This window comes from Zeus faber, assembly GCF_960531495.2.
Source record: "Zeus faber genome assembly, chromosome: 20".
Lineage (NCBI taxonomy): Eukaryota > Metazoa > Chordata > Actinopteri > Zeiformes > Zeidae > Zeus > Zeus faber.
This window is the reverse complement of record NC_137207.1, coordinates 13,621,676-13,638,226: the sequence shown is the minus strand read 5'-3', so window position 1 is coordinate 13,638,226 and position 16,551 is coordinate 13,621,676. Positions and strand designations below refer to the sequence as shown.

General features: G+C 41.4%; 1 protein-coding gene across 1 annotated transcript in view; it reads left to right on the top strand.

The window, feature by feature from the left end:
- Positions 1-13,727, top strand: part of LOC307245278 (glutamate receptor ionotropic, delta-1-like) — a gene marked incomplete at its 3' end in the record, with an annotated part of 448,321 nt that extends 434,594 nt beyond the window's left edge. Inside the window, exons 14-17 of the mRNA XM_080020759.1 lie at positions 2,336-2,531; positions 4,307-4,473; positions 8,160-8,400; positions 13,236-13,727. Coding sequence (XP_079876885.1) covers positions 2,336-2,531; positions 4,307-4,473; positions 8,160-8,400; positions 13,236-13,727 — 1,096 coding nt within the window. The remainder of the gene's footprint in view (positions 1-2,335; positions 2,532-4,306; positions 4,474-8,159; positions 8,401-13,235) is intronic.
- Positions 13,728-16,551: the final 2,824 nt, after the last annotated feature.

The following is a 16,551-nucleotide window of genomic DNA, read 5'->3' as shown; positions in this document are numbered from 1 at the left end:
GATGCACCCTAGGGGAAAAAAAAAAAGTTATTTGATAAAGTTCTCATATTATTCACTGATTTGTTAACACTGGATGAGTTCTATCCTGGCTACTCCCGAATTACTCCCCTTGGGATCATTAAGTACATATTATCCCGGTCAGAAAGTCACGGTTCTGTCATGAATCTAGTTGGAAGATGCTCTGCATATTCTACACCGTGTATTACTATGTGCTGTAAACTGAACTGTACTCGTATCCTATGAATACCCTAAAAACTCGGAGGATGAGGAAACGTACAGAACAACTTGCTACTCAAGTAAACATCCTAAAATACCTGATATCAAATGTACTCAAGCATATAACATCATGTACAACGTCTTGGCATTATATTCAATTGTGAAAGACACATCCTTCCTTCATGCTTGAACCTCGATTCACGATATTATTTATTTTTTTACCTCCTTTATCTATGAAGCGCAGTAATGATTCTACCATTCACTTAGTCCCTAACAAATTGATATATAAATGGGTGGGTGATACTGGGTGATAAGCAGTTTATTACTCCATAATATTTACTATTTCCATATGTATTTACCTGTATATTCAGAAAACACTGTTGAAGTCAACAGCCTGTAATTTAAGCTACCAATACAAAAAGTACTTTCAGCTTTTTAAGAGGATTGTCGTGGAGTGAAAAGTAATTTATTTGCTTGAAGTGAAGTAAAAAGCAAAGTATGAATATCTTTGAATTGTATTGTTGAAGCGAATTATAGAAAGTCCCTCAGGAATGTTTTTGAGGATTGAACCACATTGGCTGGTAGAAGGCCAATGGAATAATTTATTGGTACACAACAGCAATGTTTTGACAGCGAAGCTTTGTCTCGGTTAATTGGAATACAATTGGTGGGAATCTCAGGCAAGCAGCATTTTCTGCTTTTATTTTATTTTTTTATCCAGCCAATCTGGCCTCCTTTTGCTCCTTGTTTCAATATTTACATTGATTTTCATAATTATAATTTATTTGATGCAGTACTGTGACATAATAATGTAGCTTGTCTGGGAGTAAATTAAACACACAGAAATCAATTCAAATGCAATGATAACATGGAAGGAGATGGAGGATCAATCCTTCCATCTTATTGGACCCAGATCTATGCGGAGGCAAACTATGCAGCTAACGAGAGACTTATAATTGTTGCACGGGGGCCCAAACATAGTGGCCTGAGAACACAGACTTTAAATCATTTTTAAATGTTTTGAAATCATTGTGCGTAAAGACATATTTAATCCAAGTTTTTCGTAGATAAATAAAATGTCTCGATAAATCAGTCTATACATGTTGTTTAAAATGTGTGTGACAAGGTCTATAAATAGATAAGCAAATATATAACAAATAAACTAAAAACATATAACGGATTAAATAGGTAATCATAATATCTACATGGCAGTTATAAGGTATTTGGTTTGTTTACAACACATATAAAATGTACATGCGTTTATGGTTGCCGACCAAATAAAATGTCTGCCGACTGCAATCCATCCATTAATCACCTCTTAGTAGCTACAGCGGCACGACTCTGAGTCTAAACCCATATCAAACTTTGTCCCTGGGTGATGTTATGTAGATGGCTTCATTAGGGCCTGGTGAGGCCAATTAAAATACCAGTAGAAATTAAAAGTATAATTTACCAGATTGTTAAAGATCTAGAGAATAAGAAAGTTCTCAGGCGGAAAATGTGTAAAAGAAATCCTAGTCTCCTACAGTATGTTATCGCCATGAATAAAGTACAAAGTACTGGACTAAACACACCATGTCACTGATGCCAAAGTAAAGATGCATGATACTACATTTCTAACTGACTACTAGAACAAGTAAGTACTCTCTTTTAATTGCTGAAACAAATACCAACTTAACTAACTATTATTTTCCAGTCATTTATTTTTCAATTTAATGGCATCAGATCGCAACATAAGACTTTCACTGCTGCAATAACACATAAACTGAAAGACCAAAAATGTGACGGCGACTGCTAAATGAATGAGCATAATATTGGACCAGATCAAAAAAGCTGGCCAAACAAAAGGCACAAAATCTTTGCTTGTCATCGTTATATTCATATAGAAAATTACAAATTATTTCCCCACCGCTCCAAATTCTTAAACCTCCCCTCCCATTATGTTTGTCCCCTGAGTATAGTTAAGGTACTATAACAATGTCTAAAAATAATCATAATTTGAAGATTTTGGTCAATTTTTATTTGCAATGATGGTGGTTGAGATATGGCTCCGTATTTCAAATGTTCATTCTGCAATGTCACAGACGACTGACACAAAAGCATTGTCGTTGTCCACCAGGTCCTTCCAGGACCTGTGCCGGCAGACCGAGGTGGACTACGGCACAGTGAGGGACTCCGCCGTCTACGACTACTTCAGGAACAAAGGCACCAACCCCCTGGAGCAGGACAGCACCTACGCCGAGCTCTGGAGAACCATCAGCAAAAACAACGGGCTGGACTATTCTGTCTCCAGCCCCTCTGAGGGGATACGCAAGGTTTCCAACTTTATCTAACTTTTGAATTCGGTTGGAAGGAATGACATTGGAGGTGACAACTAAAGACTTTGCTGATTTAAACACATTATTTCACAAAAGGCAACGGCATTCCTTTGTTTACCTGTTAATTAATTGGGCCCAATGCAAAAGCATGAACAAATTAGCCAGACAATGTCACCTCACCGTCAGGTTTTCTTCTCCGTGAAGCAGGATGTGTCTTTCTGCCGTGCCACATTATGCCCACAAATCTCCCAAAATAGCGATGACAACTGACATCTGAGAGAGACTGCGGCTCAAAGCCTATCTATTATTCAGCTATTTGCATGATTAACCTCCTTTGACTTTCTCCAAATTCCCATTGCTTTCCACAAATGGCTATGTTCACATTTCAATTGGCATTATTCCTTTTTTGTCGTGGATTTTTTTTCCGATTTGCCTCCAGCCTTCCATAAAGACAGTGAGGCTTGCTTTTACTTCAACCTCTTTTGTGATATATAGATATACATACATGCATATATATATATATATATATATATATATAGTTTTTTTATGCTTCTGTTCACAAACACGGCTCCACTTTCACACATTCAGCACATGCATCACATTCAGCACACTCAGGGCAATCAGGTGTGTCCTACCTGGGACAAAGAACCTTGATAAGATCAGAAGAAATCAAAGCAGCCCTGCTCATCCCTCCGGATACAGCTGAAAAAAGGAAGCAGTCAGTGAGTGTCATACAAGAAGGAAATCTAAGTGGTAACCAGGTTGTGACCGTAGGGTAAAAGGACAATGAAGTCTTTTCAAATTGCTGTTTACAAGGTGTGAGATGCGAGAGAGAGAGAGAGAGAGAGAGAGAGCGTAAGGACATCTAAGAGGCGGATGAGTAAGACAGGAGGCTGTGCAATGTTGTCCTACCCCACATGAATAATTACCCCTGACAGCGAACAGGTTGAAGTGTGAAGGGCAGGTGCTCCAGCTATAGCAGCACTGCAGACAGAGTCACAACGCACCTATTTTTACACCTCGCTGACACGCTGCCCTTCTCCTACGATCTCATCACTTTTGTTTTTCTATTTTAAGTGACGCCTAGGAATAGCTGTCTGGGCGTTAACAGCGTAGTCCATTAGGAGCGCATTCAAACCTCAAACTCCTGCCGGGATGAACTCGGCTCAACTTGTGAGAGTATAGCAAACCGAGTTTTCATATGTACTAGCTGGAAGCTGAAACAAATATATACCATAATCAAGCGTGTGACTCTGGTTTGAGGAGTGTCCGTATCAGGCACGGCGCTTGTTTTCGTTCCATAAGGGAACGGAGTAAAATAAAATCAAAACATACTGTTTTTGCTGATCGGCAGGTACCGTCAGAGAGCGAGAGGTCAGCGTGAACTACTTAAAATGATGTAGTTATGTTTGCAATGCTATTGAAGGGGACAGTGCTCTTGTCTTTCCCAGGACGGGGGGGTCCGGACCCCGCTGTCCCCCCTGTGATTTCCGCCCCTGACCATAATAAACCAAAGTCTGATGTCATAGTGAATAAAACCACACTTGAATGCATGTCAGTGCTTTAAAAACTTGGACAGAAAGCGGCGAATTGTGGATTGATAACATCGCCTTATCACTTTTGAGGTGTGTCAAGCCTTTACAAAGTTCCAGTACCGTGATTGTCCTTGCCAACACTTCCCATTATCCCAAACATCAAAGCAGCCACAGGTCTGCAATGATGCTGTCCTTTAATTTGGTATTAGTTACGACATATTTTGCGTGTCTCTGCAGGCCAAGAAGAGCCCGTATGCCTTCCTGTGGGACATGGCGGTGCTGGAGTACGCAGCCTTGACGGACGACGACTGCAAAATCACCGTGACAGGGAGCAGCATGAGTAGTAAAGGCTACGGCATCGCTATGCAGCACGGCAGCCCCTACCGGGACCTCTTCTCCCAAAAGTACGTTCAAAATGAAGATGTCGGGACACACACACACATACACACACACACACGACTATTTCTTAAACGAAATACCGCTTGGTGTGGTCTTTACAAGTGCGACCTGCACTTGTAGTTGAAAAATTGGGAAATGCTGAATTTCACACAAGATTAAAAAAAAAACAACTAGCTTGAATGTAATCGAAAATAATTTAGAAAATCTCAAACCATGGCACCCCCCGGCAGTGTTTTCATTTAGGGGATGAGAATATATTTTGATTAAAGAGCTGAATTACGAGCTTATGAAGCCCGCACTGCAAATGGAAACGGCATTGTGCAGACGTTTCAAAATGTGTTTCTAATACTGGATTATGCTGAATAATAGAAAATTATGAAGCCAAAATTAGTGGAGAATCAGCACGCACAGAAATACCTTTTCTAAGAATGAATTGGAAAAATATCCTCAATATACTGGGACTTGTGTGTGTATATTAAATACAAACCATGTAAGAATTACACATGCTGTAGCACATGGAAACGTCTCATAGTTGAGAGGCTGTACACCTTTCTTGCTTAAAGTAAACCTCCCCTCATTACTGTCCTCTATCTCCTGGGGCTTATGGTTTAACACACACACACACACACACGCACACGCACACGCACACGCACACACAAACACACTCTTTTTGCAGTTCCTCTTGCTCTCATTTCTTCAATCATTTTTTTCACATTTTTCTTCCTTCCCATCTCCCTCTCTCTCCCTCACACACACACACACACAGACAGACACACACACACACACACACACACACACACACACACACACACACACACACACACACACACACACACACACACACACACACACCTCTCTTAGCTGCTGACATGTTCTGCTCTATAAATGCTATAACAATCATGTCATGATGACGCCTGCACGAAGCCGCATCATTGGCTGTTTGGTCGCAGGATGCTGATGCCATGATTTTCAAATAAGGAATTTGTATTTATTTTATTATTTGTAAGGTACTTATTCTTGGTCCTATTTCCGCAAAATAGGAGTCATAAAATCGAAGGACTTCAAATGAAAACAAGAAACTATGTTAAAAGGAGCTGAGACTTATCCTATAAAAACAAATAGGATTGAAATAAATCCAAGAGAAATAACTGATTATAAAACGTAATTTGAGAAGAATAATAGGTTACTCTAGAAAGCTAAATTAAAACTTCCAGCCGCCAAAAGCTGTCCATAAGGCATGGGTTTTACTTTGGTTAAAGATCAATAACACATGCAGTGGGGTTTGATCAAAGAACGGTTGGGTGAAAAACAGTGTGAGGTTGGAAAACAGGAACTTGTACTAATTACCAATTTAATTTAGCCACGGATGCTTAGGCAATGCTTGGAAATTTCAAGCAGTTCAATGATCCACTTCTATCAAAGTTTTAAGATAACAAAGTGATAACTGTTTTCTTGCCGGGCCAAATTAATCCCGTTGCGAATTCAAAATCGCAAAGATAATCTAAATCTCTTCATAAGCTAAAAATCTCAAAAATCTCACACGGCAGCCCCCAGCTTCCTCACGGAAGCATTCACATCCGTCTGATATTGATCCGTTTGAAGGCGGGAGTGCTGCCCAAAACAGGAAATTTAGAGAGTTGATACTTCCCGTGCTCCTCTGAGTTTTAAAACACAACAAAGTTATCGGATCTGGAAGGAAAAAGAACAAGTGCCGGGTTGGTTCTGCTCTGGAAGTAATGGCTTGAACACAAGCTTGGATGTGAAGCAGCCAAATATTGTGGTTTGGGGGTTTCCTGGGGTGTATTTACTCTTTTACAGACCGATAGGGACACACATTTCAGTAGGTCATCCACAATCTCACCAAAGAAGTTGCCTCCAAACACACAACATTTTTCATTATCACAAAAGTAGGCTATTGTAGTAGATATGTTAGTATCGTTGACAGGGTTTATGCGCGGCGGCCCTGAGAGCTCAACGCGCTGCAATTTAAGAAAACACGTGCAAATAGGCAAAATGTGCTGCAAATCCAGACATGTCGAAGAACTGCATAGAAAAACCCCAGGCACATTTTTATTCAAGCCATTTAAGTGCGATATTCCAGGCTCCACGATAGTGTGGTGTCGTTCGCGAACGATCCCGATGCGTAGCGGTGAAGATGTTTTCCTAATTTGCTTGTGTTTTGTCTTATTTAATCCCACCGATTATTGAAGTATGATTATAGATAAAAAAAATATATATACGCTAACATCAATTTGAATTTAAATGGTAGGATCTCACATGCTGCTCTGGTAACGTGCTGTGATAGAAAGGGCTCTGTGGGATGTGTTTGCGTGCCCCGTGGATACGTGGGAGGCCTGCAGCCTGACCAAACTCCCAACTCCAGACCAAAATGTCATTTACACCTCCTACAGGCATGTATATATCCCGACTCCCCGTTGCTCTGATTTACGGTCTTCTACTCTCTGTTTTTCTCCTGTCCCTGCCGTACACATAACTTATTCTGAACCCCCACTGGCGACCAACAGTCTGTCGTATCCTATCTGTTTCTTTCCTCGGACACGTTGCCTAAACTAGGTTAATGTCTTTGGCTCTGTAGCGTTTCTCAATAGCGTCCCTACCCTTTTCGCGATCCCCGATCGTTCGCACACTCACGCCGTTTGTTTGATGGGTTGATTTATTTTGGTGAATACAGACAAAAGCTGAGTTTTTTTTTATCTTTTTGGGTTGATTCAAGAAACCGCCAACAGCCCAAGGCATTTGTACAGTGCCGCTGGGGGACGGGCAAGAATGTGTCTGGGTGTTAAATTCAGGGCAAAGCTTTTGTTCACTGCAAAAACCATTATCTCTACTTTGCCAACCATCGTTTTAATACCTATTCCCATAACTGCTATAATATTATATTATCATACTCTCTCACACTTTCTATTCGATAATCTTGCCATTGGAGAGATTTCTGAAGCTGCTGTTTCTCGTTGGTGCTGCAGAAGTAGTTGAGTCTAAAGGGTGCCTCGCCCTGGGGACCTGAAGTGAGATAGAAAAGTTGCATCGTGACCTTCAAAAAACCTTTCACTCCAAGAATTTGAATCCACTTAGTGGTATGTATTTATTGTCAAAATGTCCCTAGAATAGGCCAAAGCCAATGCTTGTGGAGCAAAATATTTGAAATGAGCTCTGTAGGATTGAGACATTTTAATATCTTCTGCCAGGAATAAAGTAGAAACAAAATCGGTGGGACAAGTCATCACAGCTACAGTTAGCACACAACTTAAATAGGTTTTCTGCACGTCCTTAAGTCTTGAAAAATATTAGGCCTTAAAAGTCATTTAACATTGGTAGCATTCCTGATGTTATGAAGCTTTAAGTCTACCGCTGAACCTATTACTTACCTGCATACATTTACCTGTAGCGTGAAATACAAAAACATCCTTGTACAGGTTAGAATTATTACAGTATCTAATCGCATGGCCTTTTGGTATCTGACGTAAAGAGAACTGTAAGAGGAGTTCATACAGTCATCTTACCTCTGCCCTGTACCAATAAATAGTACTTACCTATATACTTACCTGCAGTATTGTATTGAATAAGAGACATTGACTCCAAAAAAACGTCTTACAAAGTATTAAATGTTACTATCTGATACTTGCAGTCATACGGTTTTAGTAATGGCCGTACGTCTCTTCCCCTTCCGCAGAATTCTGGAGCTGCAGGAGAAAGGCGACTTGGACATCCTGAAGCAGAAGTGGTGGCCTCGCACCGGCCGCTGTGACCTCAACAGCCAATCCAGCGCTCAGCCAGACGGGCGCTCCCTCAAGCTCCATAGCTTCGCTGGCGTCTTCTGTATCCTGGCCGCCGGCCTGCTGCTGGCCTGCCTCGTGGCCGGACTGGAGGCCTGGTGGAATAGTAACCGCTGCCGACAAGAGCAGCCCAAAGAGGTGACCGAGCACAGGGTCCGGCGGACGGGGCAGCAGGGGGAGGACACTGCCACACTCTACTTTAAGGATCCAGCCGCAGACGCAAGCCCCGACTTAGTCGAGCTCCAGTACACCCAACTGTAGAAGATAGAAGTGTAGGAGATTTTTCTGGGGATTGGAGAGCTGGGGAGCTGCAGAGGGCTGTGGGATAGCGGAGGTTAGATAGATGTGCACCGTGCCACACAGACCCGGGCCTCTGATTGAAATCAAATTTGGTCTCTTTTTATCCCACGTTCTGTTTTTATTTTGAACCATCACTCTTATCCCCACACACCCACAACTCACAAACCTCTCACTAATACTTGAACTCATTTGTTTTTCTACTGCATATTGTGTACTCTAAACACACAGCACTCTCCACGTGACCATTCACTATAATATGTTTATAAAGCAGTTTTGCAATTGATACACCTGGGAGTTGTTACTATGATGCATACACTGTGGGCCTTTGGGCAAAAAACAAACTACCCTCCCAAGCCTCGATTTAACTATTGGCAAGTCCTCCCTGCAGTGTCACGCTGGAGGTTTTGAGAACACCCTTGGCCTTTACTGATTAATTCCCAAAACACTGTCAAGTGCTTGGTATTGAATTATTGTCAAACTAATTTTGTACTGCAAGCCTTTTGGTAATTTCCTGTACCCAGGGGTTGTGAAAGGAGATTATAATTATCCGAGGGGAGAGAAAACAGAGAGATTGCTCAAGCAGAAAAGGATAACATTGTGGAAAGCCGGCAAAAAAAAAAAATCGTAATACTCTGGGCCATTTTCTAATTCCTTGCTTGATGTGAAGCTAAAGGAGAAATATCGGATACTCCAGCCGATCTGAACCTTTAAAATAGATGCTTAATTCCTCTTACAACACACAAAGTAAAAGATTAATTTCTAATCATATTTAGCTATTAACAAAGAGCTAATCAGTCCATTTTCTCTTTTCTTTGCTGAATCATACTCAGGATTTTGTCTAGTGATCGTTGAATTAAACAAAAGTTGCCAGATCATTTTGCCTTATGATAACTTAAGTAAATCCAGATACACAGGAGTAGCAATCAACAACAACATGGTATTTTGAATGAATAAACCGTATACTGTTCTTCTCAACATGAATATCTTTTTTTTTTTTACCAAAGCTAGTTCTCTCCGCCTGTTTTCTAAGTTCGTCAAAATCGATATAAATAAGGATTTTTCATCGGAAGAATAATTCAGTCCCGCGCCGTAATCCCGTAATCAATTTAGCATCGGAGCGTTTGTCTTATTGTTTAAACGTCTTGCCCTACGATTTGATCTCAGGAATTTATTAAAACATCATCATACATTGGATTCATTGTTTGTTTTGGTTTTTCTCTACGAGACTGCTTTAGAACCCCGGGAGGCGGACAACTATTTCTCCCAGCAGCGAAACAGGGCCGTGACTCAAAACGTGTCGTTTTACCTCTCGGTTCCCCTCGGACCCTACATGAGAGACTCTGTGACGTACTTAGTCGGCTGCAGGATCTAATTACGTAGCAAGGGACAGAAAAAAAATAAAAAATAAGGCTTGACTTGGATCCATAAACTAAAGTGTGAGCAGACAGTAGGCTTGTATGCATGGGTCTGTCACTCGATAACATCTGTCTCCAACACCCAAGTCCATAATCCTTAGTTACACTACATCACTGTGTCACCTATTGCTGCAAATTATATGTCAATGTGGACGCCCATTTGATATATCTCCTCTTCTTCTTCCTATCTATCTTTTTTTTTTTTTTTTTTTTTTTTTACACTTGACTGTCTATGATCTCGTGCAGGTTACTAAGGATTACAGACTGGCAAGGGTTTCTGGTCCATTGACATATAATGACATTACAACTGCTTCATCGGAGGGGAGGAGGGACATTTGGACAGAAAGAGAGAGAGGCTGGGATGAAGCAGAAGCTATTGATACAGGTCAGAATAGACCGTCTCTAGAACTGACAAAATAATTCTCTGTGCCAATGCCAAGATCTTGCTATTTGTATTCATTCATTTTGATGAGGATCTGTTGACCAAAAGCTTGCTTTGACATTGATTTGACCCATACCCTGAAAATGGACACCGATGTCCATTTCTTGTGATCGTATCATTTCCCTTCAAACCAAATTTCAACCTCACTTTGCTGATGTTTTCCATGAATATTTTAATGTGCACCCGGTCCGAGCTATTTCACGAGGTAGCGGGGGATCTTTTGACGGCGACCTCTACCTCATCCGACCCCTATTATTCACAAGCCTTTCAGCCTCTGTTTACTCCTGCGCCCCTGCATGGCACAACAGCATACCTCCCTCACACCAAGATGTATTGTAAAAAAATATATATTAATACAGTGCCTTTAAATGCATGAGTATATCTCAACCACTGTGAGTGTATAAATCACAGTCAAAGTCTTGAGCGCTTCAAATGCTGTAGTTAGCTGTGATCACGTAAAGAATATTTGGTCGCCCCAAATCCCCCCATTCCAAACGGAACATCTCGAAGACGTCAGCAGTCTGCTCCGAATAGCGGTTGCTCTAGCCGACACAGGCGAAGGACTTTGGCCCGTTTTCTTTTTTCTTCTTTTTCTCTTTCTCAAGACAGTAGGTGGAATCAGGCAGGTGATAACGCAATTCAAATAACCACTTGAATCAGAAATGATCCTAATGTGTCTCCCTGCCTTCTCGAGTGTTATCACAGTCGAGCAGAGCCCACTCAACAGCTTCATTACTGGCAGCGTGGCAGGGCGGGGGTGATTTAAAATCCCACCCCCCTTGGGGAGTACCCATTAAAAGAGCTGTTTGTTTTCCAAATTAATGGATGCTTTCAGACAGCAGAGCTGTTGTTGTCCCCCCCCCCCCCCCTCCCCTTTTCATTTCTATCTCCAATGTTTCTTAACTGGCTGCGGTTTTTATCTGAGCCCGTTTATTTGTGTCGGCCGAGTTGTCAGTTTTAAAATGATTAAAATCATTTGGATTAGGTGTCTGTTCAAACAATAGCCGTTGCTTGGATGTTTCAACAAGCGTGGAGGTGTAATGGGTGTACGCTGGGAAGTAACATTTCAGATATGCCAAATTGTTTCTTCATCGGGCAACATATTATTCAAGAATCCATAATTACACGTTCCTTTACAAATTCATTATTTCGTCAGATGATAGATAGACAGATACTATCAGGGCTGTCTGTGCCGGGGCTGATACTGTGCTCGTGCATTCATACTCATGAAAAACGCCAAACAAAGCAGCAGATGAATTTACAAGCGCAGCAACGGAACAAACAAAAATCAGATCTCACAATTAATGCAACGTCTCGGAAAACGTCCAGAGTTTGAGCGTTCGAGTAAGGGAAAAAAGACGCCATCGTGGCATCCCTAGTTCTAACCTTATTTTCATTCATAGTATTTATGCGACTTGCAGCACCGTTTGGTATTTTAATTCTTGGAAGGACACTTGTAAAATGTAACAAGAGATGAGTCGTATAAAAGAGCTTTAACTCTCAAACTTGATGTTCTGTGGCACTGACATGTTGAAGACAAGCAGGTGGAAGTTGGAAACGCATATTTTGTGAATGAATTATCTTAGCACCAAGTAGTCGTCACTGCCACAGCCAAACCATTTGATTTCATTCTAATAACTTTTTTACACAAGTTGCTTTTGTGTAACCATCGATAACACTGTAACATACGATATTTGTGTGGTATATAAATGTGTCATCTGCATTGTTATGAATATCAGCTGTCTCACCATGACTAGGATTGTGACTAATATCACTGTGCTGTTAATTAAAGCAGATTAATGCTGGAGCCAAGCTAGATTGTCTTACAAAAGATGTATTTTGTTGCAAACTGATTGTTTTCTTAATATTATCGAACCAGGGGAGATACATTTGCATTATTTTATTTGCATACACGCGCACATTATGGAAACCCTACACAGCGTCTGCACACGAGGCTCCTGCAGTACATACTTGTAGACACACTTGATATACAAGACACGTCTACCATCTTGTCCTCTACCTCCAGTGGTCTGATGTATTGAAGTTTATCTTAAGTTCAACAAGGAACCTCTCAAATGTCTATTAAGGCTTAACAAGTACGCATGACTGCAGTCATCTGGAGCTGCTTTGTCAGCAGTTGTTATGATTAAATTGTTCTTAGAGCTAACCTATTCTCCAGAGCTTTGACCATGTGACACTGGCCTCAAGGGCACATCAGCTCAAAGTATGAGCGCATCTCTCAGGTAAAATAGGCTAATATCCTCTTTGAGTTTCAGAAATGTTTCTCCTAACTCACTTTTATTATTTCATGGGGGAAAGTAAAAATTGAAAAATATGATTAACAAGACAAGAGTGGAGATTTAGGACAAGGGACAAAATATTTCAGTCAGTTTGGCTCCGAAGTTGCTTTTCTATAAATGTAAAACCTCTTATACTCACTGGCCAAGTTTGATTTCAAGGTGCACATACTGTCACCCCAAATAATTCAAGTCACTTCATTTGAAATTTGTCCGATTTAAACAAAAAATATTTTAAATGAGAAACAGTACCAAGGCCTTCTGACTCAGCGGGTAATGCTGATAGTGGTCAAACAAAGTGTGTACTGCAAACAAACAAAAAAAACGGCGATCGAAATGTAAGGATGCATGGAGCACCAAAAGACCTGAGAAAGTCTGAGAAGCCGGCCTCTCGCCAATCTCAGCCTCTGTGTCCCTCCTCCTCTCTCTCCATACCTCCTCCTCTATCCCCTCCTTTTCCCTTCTCCCTCCTCTCCTTCTGTCCTCTGCCACCTCCACTCCTCCCTACTCCTCTTATAGGACAAGGAGGTGAATCTGGAACAGGTGCATCGTCGTATGAACAGTCTTTTGGACGAGGACTTGGCCCACAAGCAGATCCCCGGCCCCTCTATCGAGATCTCTGCGCTGGACATCGGCAGCATGCAGCCCAGCCAGGCCTCGCTGGGCCCCGGGGCGGAGGCCCACCGGGACTACCCCTCCTCGGGCCTCTCTGTGACCACCTTCCTCCCCGGGGAGGGGGGCCCTCCTCCGCCCCATCCCCATCCTCACCATGGGGGGACCCTGGGCCGGACGCTAGTTCCCTCCCAGTGCCCTGGCAGCACCAGCCTGCCCCTGCACCACCCCCTCAGCAGCTCCACCATCAGCGGCACCATGCAATGCAAACACAGAGCTCCCAACGGGGGCCTGTTCCGACAGAGCCCCGGCAAGACTCCCATGCCAATGTCCTACCAGGCAGTCTCCGCAGGACCCATACCCGAAGCCATTGAGGCCACCCACAGTACGTCCATATGATAGAGCGGTGGACAGAGAGGGTGAAGGGGAAGAGAAGCAGATTTTGGTTAAACCCAGTGTAACTGGGGAGAGATGACTAAACCAGACAATAGTCACCTTGTAAGGTTGGGTGGTGGGGGAGAGAGGGGGGTGAAATGAAAAAGTGTGCTATATAGAGATTTTTATTACCTGTTGAGAACAACTACTGTCGCTGAGGGGGAGGTTTGGGAGGGGAGGGGCAGGGCAACGGAGGGTGTAATTTTTTTCTTGTACATATTTGTAAATACTGACAGAACGAAGTGAGGTTAAAGTGTATTTTGAATATTCAAAATTTTTGGAGTTACAAAAACAAAACAAAAAAACAAAATACAAAAAAAAAAACCACATATACATTGACGAAAAATTATGACTGTTTGAATGGCTTTGTAAATTTTGTTCAATATTAAATAATGACGCGAAATTCATTGTGATTGTTTTCTAAGTGCCGAAATTAAACGATGTCTCTCCACAACTCACTGATGTAGACTGCCCATGATGCGCCGTAGGGACATGTTATGTCTGGGAAACCCACTGTTATGCACCTCTGTACCTACTCCTCTCTTCAGCATTGGTGGGCAAAAAACTGTTTTTTTAAATTCCCGTGACTTCTGTTTTTTTATATATATATATATATATATTAAAAACACTTTTTTGGTTTATTGTATTGGCTGTGCAACTCAACAGTTGAAGGACTGAACCTAAAGTAAATTTGAATCCATTGTCCTTTTTTTTTATTTTTTATTTTTATATATATATTTTTTTTGTCTAAGCTATATGGTTGTTTCGTAGCACTGTTTGATTTGCCATCAATGTTGTCCGCGGTTGGGGAGTCTGGCTTCCGCAGCCCAATTCACGCAGTTTAAAGAGCGTAACGTCACTAGTTGTGTTGTGTCCATCGTGTGTGTCCAGCTATCACGCCAGTATCTGATACCGAGAACGTTTGAGGTTTGAGCAGATGGCGGGGATGGAAGGAGGTTGGAAAACAGGTCCAAGCACTATTAAAGTGGAGGATTAAAAAAAAACGAAGGATGCAAGAGAGGAAAAAGAATTCCGGGGATGATTAGGGGAAGGGTGTTGGTGATGCAAATAGCCAAGGAAGGACAGAAAAACAAGGGAGAGAAGGCAGTTATGTTTGGTGTGTGTGTGTGTGTGTGTGTGTGGTAGGGAAGGCATTAGAAACACTGGAAATAAATGTTTTTGTTTTTTTTACATTTAACCAAACAAGGCATTTTAGAAAAAAAAAAAAAAAAAAAAGGTTAACTATATAGATTGTCTTATTTTTTTTATATCAGAAGATTTAATGTCAAAATACTTGTATAAATAAATAAAAAGCAGCAAGGTTATTTTAGAGTAAATTATCTTAGCATCATACTCCTTGCAATCATTCCTAAAGAGACCAATTAACACCTACAGAGATGGAAGAAAGGGGCTATTATCCAAACTGCCATCAGTCTCACAATGATGGCTATTCTGCAGGTGCCATCACTTTTAGTATATAGGTTATTACAATATGTTTTTAAATAGATTTTTTTCATGTGATGGCAACAACATTTCATGTGTTGCAACAATATAACCGAAAGTGTAAAACCAGAGCATCCAGTTTTACTTTCATAAGTGCGATTAACATGCAGTTATGTGCGCTTGAAAGTGTTCAAAAACATCTTCTACGTTGTTCTTATGTACAGTACAAGACGAACCACATCCATTACCCCAGGGCCACCAAGAGAGCCCAGACAAGTTGACTTTCCATTTGGCTCGCGTCCTTCATCGTACAAAAATTCGAAATTCATCTTGGGATGCAGGAAAAAGTACTAAATTATCAAGGCCATCGGAATTATTGTTCACCATTTCTTACTCGTACACATCAGTGTCAATAAGGAAAGGAAGAAAATATTCAAAGCATTCAAATGTATGATTAGTCTCCTAGAAATATTCATCAATGAGTTTCCCATGTTTCCCTTTGACACAGATGTGAAGGAGATATGTCATGCCAGATATGTCATGATCAGATGCATAATTAACTGTGAAGAGAGAATGGCCTCAAGTTAGACGCTCCTCGTCGTGACATTAGGGAATCAACCTAGGTGTGTCCGGGAATCCCATTTCCTGCAAATGCTGTCAAGTACTGACTAACCTGTTAAACTATCAGTTCTTTATGTGTTCAAAAAAATAATATTCTGCTCTTTTTTTTTGTTCAGAAGAGTAGAAACAATCTTCGATCACAAAACCAAAGCCTTTGGCCAACCGCACCCATGTCGAGCCGCTGTGAATTTCGGAGAAGTGTCCATCCTATTTGTTCAGCGATGTATGTGTGAGATCATGTTTAAATCATAGGCTACGCCACACTGCAGGCCAAGGTGCGCCTTTCTGTTTGGCTGTTTACAGTCACGTTTCAATGTGGCCCATATCCCATTCCAGTGTGAACCGATCACTCCTGAAACGACCCCCACCCCCCCCTAATAATAACAGGGGAAGTCACATGCTTTTAACGTCCACTTGCTTAGGACGTTATAGCATCTACTTAAATTTGAAGATAGAGTGCAGAGGAGCTGCTGATTTGTCACCAACAAAGCCGGCTAAATCTTCGGTTTAATGGTCCCACCCAACGCAGAATGATGACCAAAATGAACAGGAAGTGGTATAAAAGTCATCAAGTCAGATATGACTGTTCAGGTCACATGTGAAGGGAACAAATTCCATGTGATTTTTGCTGTTCACATTGCTCTAAAACAGCACACCTGGAAAAAATTTAAAATAAAAATGATAAAAATAATAATGATAATACCTGGGCCACTTGTACCTGCAG